This window comes from Oncorhynchus mykiss, chromosome 18 (genome assembly GCF_057628025.1).
Source record: "Oncorhynchus mykiss isolate SJ-2025 chromosome 18, ASM5762802v1, whole genome shotgun sequence".
Taxonomy (NCBI): Eukaryota; Metazoa; Chordata; class Actinopteri; order Salmoniformes; family Salmonidae; genus Oncorhynchus; species Oncorhynchus mykiss.
The window spans coordinates 52,385,532-52,403,829 of NC_143039.1; the positions used below are offsets into that span (position 1 = coordinate 52,385,532).

At 43.6% G+C, this 18,298-nt stretch overlaps 1 protein-coding gene across 1 annotated transcript; it reads left to right on the plus strand.

Moving 5' to 3' along the window:
- Window positions 1-408: 408 nt before the first annotated feature.
- LOC110496352 (gonadotropin-releasing hormone II receptor-like) lies at window positions 409-11,889 on the plus strand. Its single transcript, XM_021572194.3, has 3 exons — window positions 409-933; window positions 8,901-9,102; window positions 9,422-11,889. Exons 1-3 carry the CDS (start codon window positions 409-411, stop codon window positions 9,838-9,840), a joined length of 1,146 nt encoding a protein of 381 aa, XP_021427869.3. The 3' UTR covers window positions 9,841-11,889.
- Window positions 11,890-18,298: the final 6,409 nt, after the last annotated feature.

Below are 18,298 nucleotides of genomic sequence, written 5' to 3' on the forward strand. Positions count from 1 at the left end.
TGCCAAACCGGTATCAGCTGCCAAACCATTTATCATTTGCCAAACCGTATATCAGCTTTAGGAGGCTGAAACTGCACTTAGGCAGTAAGCTGGCAGTGTGCCTGTGCTCCTATATTCATCATCCAAAATGAATTATTAGTGCCAAGAGACTGTTGTCCTTGTTGGGCCAATGTTACATTAATTTATGTTTTCACTTAGAACCGTTGAAAATGATCCGGCTGGCTAAATCTGGCACATTTATAAAAATGTTGACTAATTGTCCCTTTCAGATAAACCAAATCAAGTAAAGGGAATCACTTTGAACAGTGATTTCTTCCTATGAAAAGCTCATTACAAATGAAAACTATTATGATGATGAGGATATGATGACGATAAGGATAATGATTTTATTCCCTTCTTCCTCCTAGGATGTCGGATGACAGGATGTCATCGGTGACTCCAATGTTCCCAGTAGTGAACTCCTCTTTTAACTCCTCCCTCCCTCCATCATTCATGGACTGGGAGGCTCCCACCTTCACCGCCGCTGCCCGCGTCCGCGTGGCCGCCACCATGGTCCTCTTTGTGTTCGCTGCCTTCTCCAACCTCTCTGTGCTGATCAGTGTGGCACGGGGCCGCGGGCGCCGCCTGGCCGCCCATCTACGTCCACTCATTGCCAGCCTGGCCTCTGCAGACCTGGTGATGACGTTCGTGGTGATGCCGCTGGATGCGGCGTGGAACGTCACCGTACAGTGGTACGCCGGTGATGCCATGTGCAAGCTGCTGTGCTTCCTCAAGCTGTTTGCCATGCACTCGTCTGCCTTCATCCTGGTGGTGGTCAGCCTGGATCGCCACCATGCTATTCTGCATCCACTGGATGCGCTGGACGCCGGACGCAGGAACAAGAGGATGCTGCTGGTTGCCTGGGTCCTCAGCTTGCTCCTGGCCTCCCCACAGGTGGGTGTACATACGGTAGCCACTACATTGTTCTCAGACTACAACATAACAACATGGATATTCATTAGTAAGTCTTGTATTTCTCTCTTATGTTAGGAAGTCAGTGGTCCACTTGAGATTGCTGTTACTAGCCTGCTATCCACACTGATTATCACTCTATTTCATTATGGTTTCCCTTCACTGAATCACCTTGCGCACGCACGCATTCAATTAATCATTTGCGCCTATGTCTGTAACGTTTATGCATAACGAATCGGTCGATGACAGGATCACCATCCACAAATGTTGCCCAACAAAAATATTTTGTTGGGCAACATTTGTCCACGTGAGTTGTAGACTAAACATTCCTATATTTTCTTAGAGGAATACTCTCTAGCCGGTCCAAGTGCCCTTCTGATGGAACAGGTCCAGAATGAATCAGTGTATTGGAGCAATAGTGAAATGGAGCGCTATTCTGTTTGGATTCTTGGCTAGTAAGACTGCAGGGCAGCAATCGAGCTTAAGTTGTTCACTGTCTTCCTCACACAATAGAGCATACTGTCAGTGATCTGCCAATCAAATTAAGTCCTATGGGTAGGTGGGTGGTGCATTGTTAGGAAATAATCTCTCAGCAAAATAGAGAGCATTCAGTGTATTCAACTTTAATTCAATAGGACAAGCACACCAGCTCTTGATTGATGGCTTTAGTAATGTGAGTTGAATGGCTTAGAAATGGAAGCAGCTAAAGCATTTGTCAGTTTGGTAACAAAGTGTTTCTATGATCAAATAAAATGATTAAATTGGCTCAGGAGGTCACCTGCATATTGATAATAGTCCCACCTCAATCCAAACAGTAGGGCTGTGAATGACATAAGCCTTTACCCACCCTGACAAGTAGGGAGAGAGAGAAGGCAGGGAGGGAGACAGAGATTGTGTTCACTCAAATGTAAGTACTGTATATCCAAAAATATGAGATGTATTGTCAATTGGTCTTTAGAAACAAAGCATATGGATTTATGCAATTTTACTCATATTCAAATAATTTATTTTGTAATATTTTTCTATTTACATGTATTTCATGCCAATAAGCACTGAATTTGATTTGAATTGTTTTAAATGTGGGAGTAGATTTTATTCCATGCTCACAGATCAATTTGTAGTCGGACGTAAAGTACTTTGAACACTCCATCAATTACAGTTCATAGTTGAAGGTCTCCTTACACTGCACTAAGAGAAAATAGAAATCTAACCATGCTGGGAAGGAAAGCTGAGTGTTCCCTCCTTGTTTTTACTGTCACAGAGAGAGAGAGTTTCCACAAATCCAATCCCCTTAATGTCAGAGTCTCGTAGAGGTGACCTTTCTGGCTGTAAGTGGATGCGACCTTTGAGGTGCTAGTCAGTAAATGGTGTTCCAAATGAACAGGAAGAAGGGAAAAACACAGAACTTCTGCTGTAGGAAGAGGGACAGAGGGAGAGACACAAGGCGGGGGAGCCAGTCGAACGTGGAGAAGGGACAGATGTTAGACAGCTTAAGACAGGAGGTTTGCTGGTGAGTTGTGGACAGATCAATATGCCCCCTTTCCCAACCACACGCACATGCTTGACATGGATGGTCATTCTACAGCAAATGCATGTTCCTGGTTAAGCAATTAAGGCAACCCATCTTATGGTGACTAAACACAGCACTGTTGACTGCGGCTGTGAAGAGTCCATCTAATTTACTAAGCACCCACGCACGCACACACGCAGGCACACACGCACACACTTTACATTATGATAATCAAGTAGATATGTGCCGACTGAAGCCATCTCATTTTGAGTGTTTCCTTGTTCATGCGTACTAATTGACCAATGACTTTCAAGGATTGGTGGAGATGGCAAGCGGTTAAAGTAATTCAGCACAAAGCATGGTTGAATAAAAGTTGTTTCCACGTCATTTAGAGATGTGATGATGTTGACTCAATGTGGGAAATGGATTGGATTCGTATTTTTTTCACCCAACTTTTAACCTAAATCCAATGATATGGTCATTTTTTTGTTGATTTCAAGTTGAATTCATGTTAGTTGACAACTCTACCAAATGTAAATCCAAAGTAGACGTTGAAATGACGTCTGTGCCCAGTGGGAGGTAACTGCAGGCCGATTTAATTAGCATTTCAATACAGCAGAACAATGGCAAACACCCTCATCAAAAACAGCGGCAAAAATACAATAGCGAAGTGAAGCTATCCCAGCTGGCAAAACTGGTTACAGTGGCGTTATTCTGACGTCATGGGTATATACTATTTTTAAACTAGCCCAGAAAGAAACATTTACCTAGATGTAATATCTCTGACGTTTCTACAACCAGAAAACCAATTTACAATCATATGTCATCATAATAAATTATGTCACCAACTTTTGCCTGCTAGGATAGCTATAGATATGGGGAAATTATGATGGAATGTGTTACAAGGGAAGGGAAGTTATTATCATCTGGTTCCCTGTGCCATTGTGTTTTGTGTAATTATAGGAGATTAGTGTGTCTGATAGAGGTGTCTGCAAAGCTGACAAAGCCAGAGAAAATATTCTAATTAACATTGATGTGTCACGACTCAGGATATGACCCAGGGATAGAACGGCATGCAGGTTCAGGACAGGCAGAGAGTTCAGAACCGGGAAGACTAGAAAACAAGAACTTGAGAACAGGAGAAACAGGAAACACTCTGGTAGAAGACCAGAAGACCAACTGCCGTGGGGCTAAGTATTTTAGAGATTGGGAAAGGGCCGATAAAGCAGGGGAAAGTTTACGGGACTCGACCCAGAGGGGCAGATCCTGAGTGGAGAGCCATACCCTCTGCCCCTAATGATAGCAGGGAACCGGGGTCCGGTGGTGGTCCGCCTGTCACCCGTACATGGAGGTGGTTGAAGAGTGGACGGAACACTCGAAGGGCGAGACACCAGTGGCCGAGCAGGGAAGGGTGTTGCGGGTGTACTCCACACAAGTTGCTGATTCCAGGTGGTGGGGTTGGCAGAGACGAGGCAACAAAGAATCGTCTCCAGGTCCAGATAGGCTCTCTCCGACTGGCCTTTAGAGTGAGGATGAAACCCTTGAGGACAGGCTGGCAGATGACCCAATGAGGGTGCAGAACGCCTTCCAGAATCGGGACGAGAAATGAGGACCACGATCAGAGACCATGTCAACCAGAAGTCCATGGATCCGGAAGACATGCTGAAGGGGAATGAAATAGGCGGCTTTGGAAAACATATCCACTACCATAAGGATGGTGATGTTGCCATCAGATGGAGGGAAACCAGTGACAAAGTCCAGGGATATATGAGACCATGGGCGGTGAGGAACAGGGAGTGGTTGTAGGAGGCCTGCCACAGCTTGCCGCAGAGTCTTATTCTGCACTCACACAGTGCAGGCGGCGACGAACGTGGAGACGCCAGGAACCTCAACTCAGGCTGTTGTTCACTCATTTTAATTTTACCATCTCCTACCACTCTGGATCCAAGAATGTGAAGCCTGATGCCCTTTCTCGCCTGCATAACTCCGCAGCTACACCGTCTGACACAGAGACCATCCTCCCTACCTCCTGTCTGGCAGCTACACTCGTCTGGGTTATCGAGAACTTGGTTCGCAAGGTGCAGTGTTCCCAGACGGACCCGTGAGGGGGCCTGGCTAACGAGTGAACAACATATCCCAACGAGCCTGAGTTGAGGCCCTTGGCGGTGCAGAGATATTCCAGATTCTTATGGCCAGTCCACACTAAGAATGGATGTTCCGCCCCTTCTAGCCAGTGTCTCCACTCCTCCAGGGACATCATGACTGCATGAAGTTCCCTATTTCCCACGTCGTAGTTCCTCTCAGCGGGATTAAGACGACGGGACAGGAAAGGGCAGGGATGCAGCTTTTGATCCTGGGCAGAAAGCTGGGACAGGACGGCCTCCACTCCAACGTCCGAGGCGTCGACCTCCAACACAAGCTGGCGGGATGAGTCCGGATGGATTAAGATGGAGCCTGTAGTGAATCCGAAAATGACCAGTCAGCAGCTTGTGACCACATGAACTGAATCTTGGGTGAGGTGAGTGCAGAGAGGGGGGAAGCCAGCGTGCTGTAGCCCCTGATGAAGCGCCGGTAGAAATGTGCAAATCCCAGGAAATGTTGAAGCTGCACTCTCGATGTGGGATGGGGCCACTCCACCATCGCTCTCACCTTGTTAGGATCCATCTGAATGTTCCCTGCAGCGATGACGTATTCCAGAAAATATCCTTTATCAAACAACTGGTTCTCCAGGAGGTGCTTGAGTACTTGTTGGACGTGGAGAACATGCTCTCTTGGATGAAACTGTTCATCATGTTGTTGACCAGGGCCTGGAATACTGCGGGAGCGTTGGTCAGTCCGAATGGCATAACCAGGTACTCATAGTGCCTGCTAGCTGTGTTAAATGCTGTCTTCCATTCGTCTCATTCCCAGGTGTTCCAAAGGTCCAACTTCAAGAAAATGGTCACCCCCTGGAGAGGCTCGAAAGCCGAGGAGAGGAGTGGTAGAGGGTAAGGTATTTTTACTGTGATGTCATTAAGGCCCTGGTAGTCGATACACTGGCGCAGGGCCTTTTCCTTCTTCTTGACAAAGAAGAACCCTGAGCCAGTCGGGGAGGCGGATGCATGAATGAACCCTGCAGCCAGAACCACAACCACTGTGGTGACCTGACACTCGCAGGCTGATGGGACCAGTACTGTCAGTGACCCTGCCAATAGAGCATCCGTCCAACGCTCTGGCTTCCATGGGAATGGAGAGGGGTCACCCCACAGCAGGATAGCATGGAGAGGAGTATGAGTAATGGGAGATGGGAGACTCCCTGTATGGCCCACCAGCGTACTCATACCTACTGTACTGATGAGCCTGGTATTTTATTGGACAGGTGGATATGTAATTTCCTGAAGTACCACAATACAACTTTTGGAGCTCAGTCTGTGTAAACATTCCTCAGGAGACAATCTAGCCATGCTCAGTTGCATGGGCTCCAGTGAAGATGAGTCGACAGTCCTCGATGATTCCCGAGGGAATGCAGGCGTCGGGGACTTCCGCGATTCTTCGGAGGCGAGGGGGAACCCGTGAACAAGCGCGTGTGGCCAGGAACAGACCTTTCCCTGCTGCATTCCCGTAACAGCCCATTGATCCTAATGGTCAAGGCTATGAGGGAGCCGAGGTCCATGGGCAGTTCCCTGGCTGCGAGCTCATCTTTAATTCCCTCCGATAGTCCGCGAAGGAAGGTTTCGAACAGGGACTCCAGGTTCCAGGCACTGTCGGTGGCCAATGTGTGAAAATCTACCGCGTAGTCTGCCACACTACGGGAGTCTTGACGCAGCCAAAGTAGCTTCCAAACACCTTCTTTACCTCCTCCATGAAATCCACCAGACTAAGGCAAATGGTGGATTGCTGCTCCCACACCGCCGTAGCCTATGCGAGCCCCCTCCCGGACATCAGCATTATAAGATACGCTATCTTCAAATGATCCGAAGGAAACTAAGAGGGCTATAGCTCGAAGATTAGGGAGCACTGGGAGAGAAACACTCGGCAGGTTAGTTTCTCTCCACAAGGTTATGAAGTAACTCCTCATGTCTTCTAATGGTGGCTCCTTGGAGGGAGACTGTGTTGCAGAGCTGGTCCGAGTCAGGCAACGGAAAAAACGAAAATGCGGGTATAAATACACAGGGGATAATGGGGAAAAATAGGAGCCACCTGGTGGAGGATCGAGACAAGTAGAAGACAGGTGAAACAGATCAGGGTGTGACAATGTGTGTACTAGTGCTGGAGGAAGTGGAAAATAGCTAGCAAGAAGAAGTGGAGTGTATGACAGTCTGTCATTAATCAAATTAATTACTGAGAATGTGCAAGAATTTGCATTAATAGGAAGTTATCATCCAGCAAAATGAAAAAAATACAGTGGAAAAGATAAAAGCATAGACAGTTAATTTCCTCCATTCCCGATATCTAGTACCAGCTCTTACGGAAAGTGTATGAATTTATTGCCACCCTCAACAATAACACGAAGCATTGGCCTAACCATCTCACACTTGTGCTCAGTGTTAAAATAGAGAAGCAGACGGAGTCAGTAGATCAGGTGCATAAATAGGTGGTATTTATTTACAGTGCAGGTAATGGAGAAGATTTGTGAAAATTTGCTGACAAAAATATACATGTCTAGGTGCACCAACGGCTCAGCTGCGAAGTAATGGAACAAGCTCACAGAACGGGACCACTGAGTGCTGAAACGCGTAGCTCGTAAAAATCGTCTCTCCTCAGTTTTCACACTCACAACCGAGTTGAAAACTGCCTCTGGAAGCAACGTCAGCACAAGGACTGTTCAGCGGGGGCTGCATGAAATTGGTTTCCATGGCCGAGCAGCCGCACAGAAGCCTAAGATCACCATGCGCAATGCCGAATGTTGGCTGGAGTGGTGTAAAGCTCACCACCATTGGACTCTGGAGCAGTGGAAACGTATTCTCTGGAGTGATATATCACGTCACCATCTGGCAGTCCGACGGACCAATCTGTCTTTGGTGGAGGAGAACACAACCTGCCCTAATGCATAATGCCAACTATAACGTTTGATGGAGGCGGAATAATGGTCTGGGACTGTTTTTCATGGTTCGGGCTAGGCCCCTTAGTTCCAGTGAAGGGACACCTTAACACTACACTATACAATGACATTCTAGACAATTCTGTGCTTCCAACTTTGTGGCAACAGTTTGGGGAAGACCCTTTCCTGTTTCAGCATCACAATGCCCCCGTGCACAAAGTGAGGTCCATACAGAAATGGTTTGTCGAGATCAGTGTGGAAGAAGTTGCACAGAGCCCTGACTTCAACCCCATCGAACACCTTTGGGATGAATTGGAACGCCGACTGCGAGCCAGGCCTAATCGCCCAACATCAGTGCACAACCTCACTAGAGCTCTTGTGGCTGAATGGAAGCAAGTCCCCACAGAAATGTTCCAACATCTAGTGGAAATCCTTCCAAGAGTGAAGGCTGTTATAGCAGCAATGGGGGGGCCAACTCCTTAGTAATACCCATGATTTTGGATGAGATGTTCAACGCGCAGGTGTCCACAAACTTTCATTCATGTAGTGTATTATAACACTTCTATATCATCACCTCTGGTGCAGAAACTGGATTGAAAGGAATCATCATTCTAACAGATTAGAATAGATTGATTTTGTAATAGATTTCTTTCTGATTAGGTCATTAAAAGGCTGCTGCATGTGCGTCATTCCTTTGTAATTATACTTTTCTTCACTCCACTTACTGAACAAAAATATAAACGCCAAAATGTTACTGAGTTACAGTTCATATAAGGAAATCAGTTCATTTAAATAAATTCATTAGGCCCTAATCTATGGATTTCACATAACTGGGCATGGGCGCAGCCATGGGTGGGCCTGGGAGGGAATAGGCCCACCCACTTGGGAGCCAGGCCCATGCACGGGGGAGCCAGGCCCAGCCAATCAAAATGTGTTTTTCCCCACAAAGGGGCTTTATTACAGACAGAAATACTCTTCCTATATTTCGGATGGGTGCTACATATCCTCTATCCTATACAGCCAGAGAATGGGCCCCACCCTCTGAGGGCTTGATTCAATCCGTATCGCAACAGTTCAGCGCTATAGCGCTATTGGAATTTGAAGGTAATTTCTGATTGAGCCAGCATAGGCAGCGTTTACTGTGAATGCAGTCTCCAAGGATGCAGAAACATTGCCTTTAAATTTCAATCACTCTATCTCGATTGAATTGAGCCCTGAATCTCATTTGTCTCTAGGTTTCTTCCCTCTAGGGAGATTTTCCTTGCCACTGTGCTTTAGTATGCATAGGTCCAGTTTACTTTAAAGACCTTTGCGACAACTGTTAGAGTCAAAAGGGCTCGAGATGACACATTTTATTGATTGATTGATATATCTTTATCATGATTTCTCACTTCCCCTTTGTCTCTCTTTCTCTCATAGCTGTTCATCTTTCGAGCAATCAAAGCAGAGGGAGTGGAATTCACTCAGTGTGTGACGCATGGAAGCTTCCACCATCGCTGGCAAGAGACGGCCTACAACATGTTTCACTTTGTCACACTTTATGTGTTCCCCCTGTTAGTAATGAGCTTCTGCTATACCCGCATCCTCATCGAGATCAGCCGTCAGATGCACAAAGGCAAAGGTGTGTGTGTGTTTGTCTGTGTGTGTGTGTTAGTGTAAAAGGTGAAGAGACTGCGCACTTCATTCTTTGCTCCCATGTGATATACTTGACTATGGAACGTTTTGACAACACATACTTGTCATATTTAGGGCCAAAATGTGTTACTGTCTGATCAGGAAAATCTCATATTTTTGTACATCTAGTACAAATTAATCAATCAAACAGAGGCAGGTCCTGGTCGGGTCACATGGTCAGGAAGACTCAGGGCATCACAACCTTCAATTTACATAGTACTATTCCATTTCTACTCACAAACTGTGTATGTATGAAATCACTCCAGGTGGGGCGCCATGCCTGAGGCGAAGTGGCACAGACATGATCCCCAAGGCCCGAATGAAGACCCTGAAGATGACCATCGTGATCGTGGCGTCCTTCGTGATCTGCTGGACGCCCTACTACCTCCTGGGTATCTGGTACTGGTTCCAGCCGGCCATGCTTCAGGAGACGCCCGAGTATGTCCACCACGCCCTTTTCGTCTTCGGCAACCTCAACACATGCTGCGACCCAGTGATATACGGCTTTTTCACGCCCTCCTTCCGGGCCGATCTGGCTGATGTGGTCCACTGCTGCTGCCGCTGCCGATCGCAGAGCATCTCCCCAAGGTCCCTGGACCGCCTGGCGTGTCGGAGGGTCAGGGCAAGCGGTGAGGCAGAGTCTGATAACCCCAGTGGCGACCAGCCAAGTGGAAACCTGGGGTAGATATCGGTGGGCCTCTTGTTTAACTGCATTGTAAAATGCAGAAAAATAGCAACAAAATAGCATTGAAGTTGATTCAACCTACAATTGTAAGACAACCAGCTGCAACAGGATTGTGAGGTTGCTCAAAATTTGTTCACTCGACTTTGAATTTTATGTTGAGTGAACATATAATTTAATTTGAGAATATATTCTACCGTATTTGCATATTTACCAGAGAACTGTTCATATTTCCCAGCCTTTCGAGTGAATTGTAATTACCACCCATGGCTGTATTTGTTAGCAACAGAAACATGGTTGTTGTGTTCAATGGTTTTCAGTACCGTAGCCTTCACCAAGTGAATATGTTATCTTTAAAATTCAACTCTTTATGACAATACATTACATAAATCATAAGGCCTTTCTCTGAGGGCCTAATTAGACCCTAACACAGAAGTCTGAAACTCCTAATTTACAGGCCACATCAAACCTACAAATCACATTATGCTGGCTTGCAGTGATGTGTAATCCCTATTGGAATCCAGCCAGAGTAAGGATATCCAACAACTGAAACTTTTAATCACACGCAACCTGCATTCAGAATGACTGCGGGGTAGGGAAGATTTATTATGGAGACTACCTAAATCATATAAACTATCTCAGAAAAGTCCAACTACTAACAGATTGGATACGTTTAGAAAAATGTATGTTATTTATGTTTGTGTAGCATAAGATGAATCAACCAATCAAAGTACATGCAAAAACACAGTTATTAAAACAAACAATTCTGAAAATTAACCCGCAGGAGAGCATGCTGGGAAATATGATAATGATGGCATCGGTTTGAGTTTCTCAACAAGCTTTTACAAATTCAGCTGACTTCACTTCAAGCAGAGATTGTTGAGTAAACACACTTAAACATTAGCTCAAATTATTGTATTTTTGAAGTCCACTCAACTAACAGAATAATGCTGATTAATCAATTGGTTAAATTGTATTTTTTTTTTACAGTGTGTGGTATACAGATTATTTTACTCCCTGAACTCTTTAGTGCCCATTTCCCAGACCCAAATTAAGGGTTCTATTCAATTTGTATCGCTGAAGTTCAACATTACAGTGTGATTGAAATTTAAAGGAATGGTTCCCGCATTAGCATTCACGGTAAACGCTACATACAGTATGTCAGCACAATCGGAAATTATCTTTACATTTCTATTGCGCAATCTGTAACGCTTCAGTGATACAGATTGAATAGAGACCTAAGACGACTTAACCAAACGCGTGGACAATGGAGACTCAATTGAAAAAGCTTTTTTGTCTTGGTTTGTGCTTAATCTGGACCAGGAAAACTGTCCCTATTTCCTGTGTCACATACAGCTACACAAAGCTGGGATAATTTTAGAAAGGATTCGAGAACATTACCCCTATTACTGAGGGGATCTCGCCAGTTCCACTATGAATGTAAAGACCTCCAGTGTCTTACACAAAAGACTCAAACATTTCCTTTCAACCAGTCTCTGGGAGAATATCTAGTTAACTAGTACCTTCGATTAATAGTCCATATCTTCACTGAATTACTTTGCACTTTGAGATTGCAGTGAAGACCCTGTTTGCAGTACATGAGATCATATTTACAGAACAGTGTAGACTTCCTAGAAAACCGCTCTGCTTCTGACACGAACCAAACCACTCTTATATACGCAAGGAAGATCATAGTTACTATAAAACATTTTGGACCACATACTTTGGGACTTTGGCCAGGGAGGACAGAACTTCAGGACTTCTCTTGAATTTCTGTCCTCTGGATCATCTCACTGGAATTACATCAAGATGAACTGGGCACACTTGACATGCATTGTTGAACCAAACACTCATTACAACTAATTCCCGAGTGAGTCTGTCCACAGGCTTCATTTATTTTTTTTAATTGATGTAGTTCTGTCCTTGAGCTATTCTTGTCTATTCATGTTCTGTATTATGTCATGTTTCATGTTTTATGTGGTCCCCAGAAAGAGTAGCTGCTGCTTTTGCAACAGCTAATGGGGATGCTAATAGTATAAAGACAGAAAATGTGTTGTGATACACTGTTTCTAATAAAATGTTTACCGCTTCAGTCAAAGGGAAGACATTCACAATTTAGGTTTCCGTGGAGCCAGTGACGTTATCTGGTAGCCCCAGAAAATCAAACTCCAGTGAGTAGGCAACTGGTCATAGTTTAATAAGGAACAAATGTATGTACAAGTATTTGTGTTTTCTCAATGTCTTGTGTTCTTCTCAGCCTAATCGTCTCTGTTTATGCATCTGATTTATTCAACTATTGTCAACATGCCATGCACGACTAAAATGTTCCACTGTATTTTAGGCTGCATTTAGACAGTCAAGCACAATTCTGATATTTTATTCACAAATTCGTCTTTTGACCAATCACAAAAGCTCTGAAAAGGATCTGATGTGATTGGTCAAAACACCAATTAATGGAAAAATCATCAGTATTGGACTGCCTGTCTGAACACGGCATTCATGGTCAGGTATTAATTGTAATTGCTTAGATCCAAAGTGATGTTTTTATTATTTAACCTTTATTTAACTAGGCAAGTCAGTAAAGAACACATTCTTATTTAGAATGAAAGGCTACCAGGGAACAGTGGGTTAACTGCCTTGTCCAGGGGTCACCCCTGGTGGGACAAAACCGTGACTCATCAGTGAAGAGCACTTTTTGCCAGTCCTGTCTGGTCCACCGACGGTGGGTTCCTGCCCATAGGTGACGTTGTTGCTGGTGATGTCTGGTTAGGACCAGCCTTACAACAGGCTTTACAAGCCCTCAGTACAGCCTCTCTCAGCTTATTGCAGACATTCTGAGCACTGATGGATGGATTGTACTTTCCTAGTGTAACTCGGGCAGTTGTTGCCATCCTGTACCTGTCCCGCAGGTGTGATGTTCGGATGTACCGATCCTGTGCAGGTGTTGTTACACGTGGTCTGCCACTGTGAGGATGATCAGCTGTCCGTCCTGTGTCCCTGTAGCGCTTTCTTAGGCTTATCACAGTACGGACATTGCAATTCATTGCCCTGGCAACATCTGCAGTCCTCATGCCTCCTTGCGGCATGCCTAAGGCACGTTCACGCAGAAGAGCAGGGACCCTGGGCATCTTTCTTTTGGTGTTTTTCAGTAGAAAGGCCTCATTAGTATCCTCTTTAGTATTCTAAGTTTTCATGAATGTGACCTTAATTGCCTACCGTCTGAATGCTGTTAGTGTCTTGACAACCATTCCACAGGTGCATGTTCATTAATTGTTTATGGTTCATTGAACAAGCATGGGAAACAGTGTTTAAAAACCCTTTACAATGAAGATCTGTGAAGTTATTTGGATTTTTAAAGAATTATCTTTGAAAGACAAGGTCCTGAAAAATAGTATATTTTTCTCTCACCCATCTACACACAATACCCCATAATAACAATTTGAAAACATGTTTTTACAAATGTATTGAAAAGGAAATACAGAAATATCTAATTTACATAAGTTCACACCCCTGAGTCAATACCTGTTATAATCAACTTTGGCAGTGGTTACAGCTGTGAGTCTTTCTGGGTAAGTCTCTAAGAGCTTTTTTGAACTTTATTTTTTAAAGTTCTCCAAGCGCTCTAAATTTGGTTGTTGATCATTGCTAGACAGCAATTGAAGACTTGCCATAGATTTTCAAGCCAATTTAAGTCAAAACTGTAACTAGACCCCTCAAGAACATTCATTGTATATTAGGCCTTGTGTTTAAGGTTATCGTCCTGCTGAAAGGTACATTTGTCTCCCAGTGTCTGTTGGAAAGCAGACTGAACCAGGTTTTCCTCTAGGATTTTGCCTGCGCTTAGCTCTATTCCATCTCTTTTATTTAAAAAAAATTGTCCCTAGTCCTTGCCGATGACAAGTATACCCATAACATAACTTTAGTGCCTTATTGCAAACAGGATGCATGTTTTGGAATATTTGTCATTTATGTTAGTATTGTTGATCCATCCTCAGTTTTCATCCTCAGTTTTCAAACATGACTCTTTTTAAAGTGTTTTCATAGTGAAATCCCTGAGCGGTTTCCTTCCTCTCTGGCAACTGAGTTACGAAGGATGCCTGAATCTTTGTAGTGACTGAGTGTATTTATTCACCATCCAAAGTGTAAGTTTGGATAACTTCACCATGTTCAAAAGGGTATTCAATGTCTGCTTTGTTTTATTTTTACCCATCTACCAATAGGTGCCCTTCTTTGCGTGGCATTGGAAAACCTCCCTGGTCTTTGTGGTTGAATCTGTGTTTGAAATTCACTGGTCGACTGAGGGACCCTACAGATAATTAATTGTATGTGTGTGGTATAGAAAAAAAATCCTGTTAAACACTTTTAATGGACACAGTGTTGCTAAGCTCATGAACTTATTTACGCATGCCAAAACAAAAATTTCTAAAAACATAATTCAACTTTGACATTATGGGGTATTGTTTGTAGGCCAGTAACACAAAATCCATATGTAATCCATTTTCAATTCAGGCTGTAACACAAGAAAATGTGGAAAAGTCCAGGGCTATGAATACTTTCTGAAGGAACTGTATGTTCAGGATTATCACACAAAAAACACATTGCCAAATTGTATTTAGGGTTAGGGGAAATAGTTGAAAAGTTGCTAATTAGCTCAAATGCTGAAGTTGTCCGTGATGAGATTTGCTAGACGTTGGGTTGCTAGATGTTTGCGTTATATGGCTACCATCAACCCATCAACCCTGACCAACCACCCTACTTTCATATTTACCTTAAGTAACCATCTGTCTTATGTAATCCTACGAAATCTAACATATCATACTAAATTGAGTATCTCAGATTTACATACAGAGTAATATTAAATGCTCTGAGACCAGGTTAGGATAAAGGGTTGGTGGGTGACAGGCAGGTTGAATACAGAGAAAAACATGACCTTAAAAAATCCATATATGTGTAATTCTTGTGCAATATATATCTATAGGCTACTTTGAGGTTTTTCTTTCATTATTTTAGGCTATCTGGTATTCGTGCATAAGCATAAACTTCAGGGCCAAACTGTACGCATGCCGAATAACCTACACGCCAATCACCAAATTATTTTGGGAACGGGCAGAAAAAGTTAACTTCAATCCACAGAGGCAAAAAGGACAATGTCGAAGTTATATACAATAAGAGAAAAGTTGCGAAATGGAGAGTTGAAAATAAAGAGAAGGGAGTGCCATCAAAGTAATGTTTGGAAGAGATTTGGTGAACTGGAAAAAGAGGATGATGGCAGTGCCAGCTATGTTATGTGTGATGATTGTGAGGGCTATACAAATTCAACAAGATGGGGACTTCCAATAGTCCGATAGCACGTCAAGGAAACTGTACAGTAGCTTACTGTTCAAATGGGTTAAATGGAAACTGAAAACTGGACACAGACTGTAGGTCTATAACCTCTCACATACATAGCCTCCTTCACATAGAGTTGATCAGGCTGTTGATAGCGGCCTGTGGAATGCTGTCCCACTCCTCTTCAATGGCTGTGCGAAGTTGCTGGATATTTGTGGGAACTGGAACACGCTGTTATACACGTCGATCCAGAGCATCCCAAACATGCTCTTTGTCTGGTGCATATACAGGCCAGGACATTTTCATCTTCCAGGGATTGTGTACAGATCCTAGCGACATGCGGGTTGTGCATTATCATGCTGAAACATGAAGTAATGACGGTGGATGAATGGCATGACAACGGGCCTCAGGATCACGTCATGGTATTTCTGTGCATTCAGCTCTGGTGGACATTCCTGCAGTCAGCATGCCAATTGAACGCTCCCTTGAAACTTGAGACATCTGTGGCATTGTGTCGTGTGACAAAACTGCACATTTTTAGAGTGTCCTTTTATTGCCATCAATAAAATGCAGCTGTGATCTTTTTCCACCAATTGCTCTTTTGACCAATCAGATCAGTTCTTTTGCAAATAATTGGGGAAAATATCAGAATTGGTTTGCCTGTGTGAACACAGATTTTTACCATCTGTCTCAGGTTACACCTTTAATAAGCAACCCATATTTACCCCCTTTTATACAGTTACTGTTATGTATAAAAAATATTTTAAAAAAGGTATTCGTGAAAAAAGGAGTACACTCCTTTACCAGCTGGTCCTGCTGGAAAATGTGTGATCAAAGACTAACCTACCCTTTAAGGCTCTGCGAGTCTTTTCACATTTTGTTGGTCATTTGCAGGGGGTAATAGTTCCATACTCTCAGCTGAGATAGTGTACTGTCATTGAGCAACGTTGAATAGTAATGGGGGAAATATTCCTTGGGGGAACAGCGGCTGGACAAAATGGAGCAATTTTGGATTTATGAGAGAAGTGACGCAAGTGAAAGTGGCCCAGGAAACGAATAAGTGGCAATTGCATTTGCAGATACACGCCTCAGAGTGACTGAGATGTCATTGTGGGCGCACTGAGTTCACATTAAGTCTCAATCTCAGCCATTCTTATTTTATATTCTCTTCATCTCTCGAAGACTCTCAGGACGTGTTGTGCCACGTTATTTTTCATCAGCTCTGTTCCTTTCTTGCTGTGACATTGAGCTGTGCTTACTTTCTGGTTTTGAAAATCAAGTTATGTTAAGCTTCCTGTCTTGTTGGAACATTGAGCTTTGTTCAATTTCATGTCTTGTGACATTGAGCCCTGTTCAGTTCATGGCTTTGTACGACTGTAAGATCAAGCTAAATTCAGTTTCTGGCTTTAAATATCGAGCTGTGTTCAGTTTCCTGCCTTCTTGTGGGATTGACCTGTTGACCAGTTTCTTGCTTGTTGTGACATTGAGCTGTTCCATTCATGGTTTGGTAGAGTCCAGCTGTGTTGAGCAGTCACGGTGATCTTCCTCTCAGTTATATCCAGCTAAAATTCAGTGGCAGGTGCTCTGTAGGAGCACAGAGGCACTTAGCCCGTTAAAGCTCAGAAGCCTTGTTCTCTCTCAGCTGGAGGTGCTGGATTTCCATTTCTAGACCTCTTAACACCTCAGGTTCCCTGTTTCTCAGAGAACTGAACTGGCTCTGTAAAACCATGCTTACATAGTACCTTGTAGTGTTTAGATAAAATCCTTATTTACAGATGGGGATCCAAAGGGTATCAAAAGCCTTGTGAAAGAGGAGAACAAACACAAGTTAACGTTTACTGAGGGATTGTCTCTTGATGCCGTTAACTTAAAGTGCAAAGTGGTGCTTAGTTCTGTATTTTAGATTTGGGGTGGCAGGTAGCCTAGTGGTTAGAGCGTCGGACCAGTAACTGAAAGATTGCTAGACCAGAACCCCTTGACAAGGTAAAAAAACAGGTATGTTGTTCTGCCCCTGAACAGTTAACCCACTGTTCCTAGGGTGTCATTGTAAATAATAATTTAACTGACTTGCCTAGTTAAATAAAATAGTGTAGTAAGGAAGTTGTATGGAACATTAACAAAGACAGGCAGATTATGAGTATAGAAGCGTATGGGTCACTTATCCTACAAGGAGGGGGACGGACATTTGTAACCCGATTCAGGAAACTAGGCATATGTCGCAAGTCAAGACTTCACAGGAGAGTTGTTTGAACATAAAAAAATTTTTTTTATCAAAATGATTTTTTGGGGCCAGAAATGCCTACTGGAACATGTGAACTTTCATTGTGCAATTGTTAATTACGAGCCTTGTTGGTTAAGCCACAGAAAAAGTGAGCAACCATCCCAATAGCAATGTTTGGCTGAGATAAGGAGTGGGCTGGACATGCCGAGAGAGGATTTCGGATAGGTCTGCCATGTTGAGGGCGTCTTTCTATTTGAGCTCGTCAGTCTGTGTTGGTAATCCTGTCGAACGCAGATTTTTTAAAGAATGTATTGTGTTGTGGAGCTGCAAAAGTGTTGCTCTTAATTTTCTGGAGGATCAAGTTTTGAAATCAGTGGAATTAGATTATGATAGATGGAGAAAACACCTGTCTCCGGATTACATTTTCAAACTAAGGTCAACCGTGCTATGGCATTCCTGACAGGGAGAGGCGTCCATGATGCATGTTGATGTGTGCAGGTAAAATAGTCTGGCGTTAGCTAGCTGCATTTTCATATATTACATGTTTCTACTTTTGACAGAAAGGGTTTCATTACATTCTAAAGTGTTCTGTTAGCTAGCTAACATTATCTGTCTGGCTCCCTAGCTGACGTTATTTGTTTCCCAGTGCCGTTTGCTTTTCTAGTTAGTCTAATGTTAGCTAGCTAATGCAAAGTTTCCACTTTGTTCATTGTTGTTTAACGTTAGCTGGCTGGCTCATTAGCTAATGTTACGTGTTACGTGTATGTGATCTTAAGCATTGTTAACCTAGCTAGGTTCATTGTTTAATGGTAACTAACTCACTTTTGTACATTGGGCTGGTCCGTACAATTGACCTTATTTTAGCGCCCAAAAAACGTAATACTTCCAGATCAACTGTAATATCAATACCAT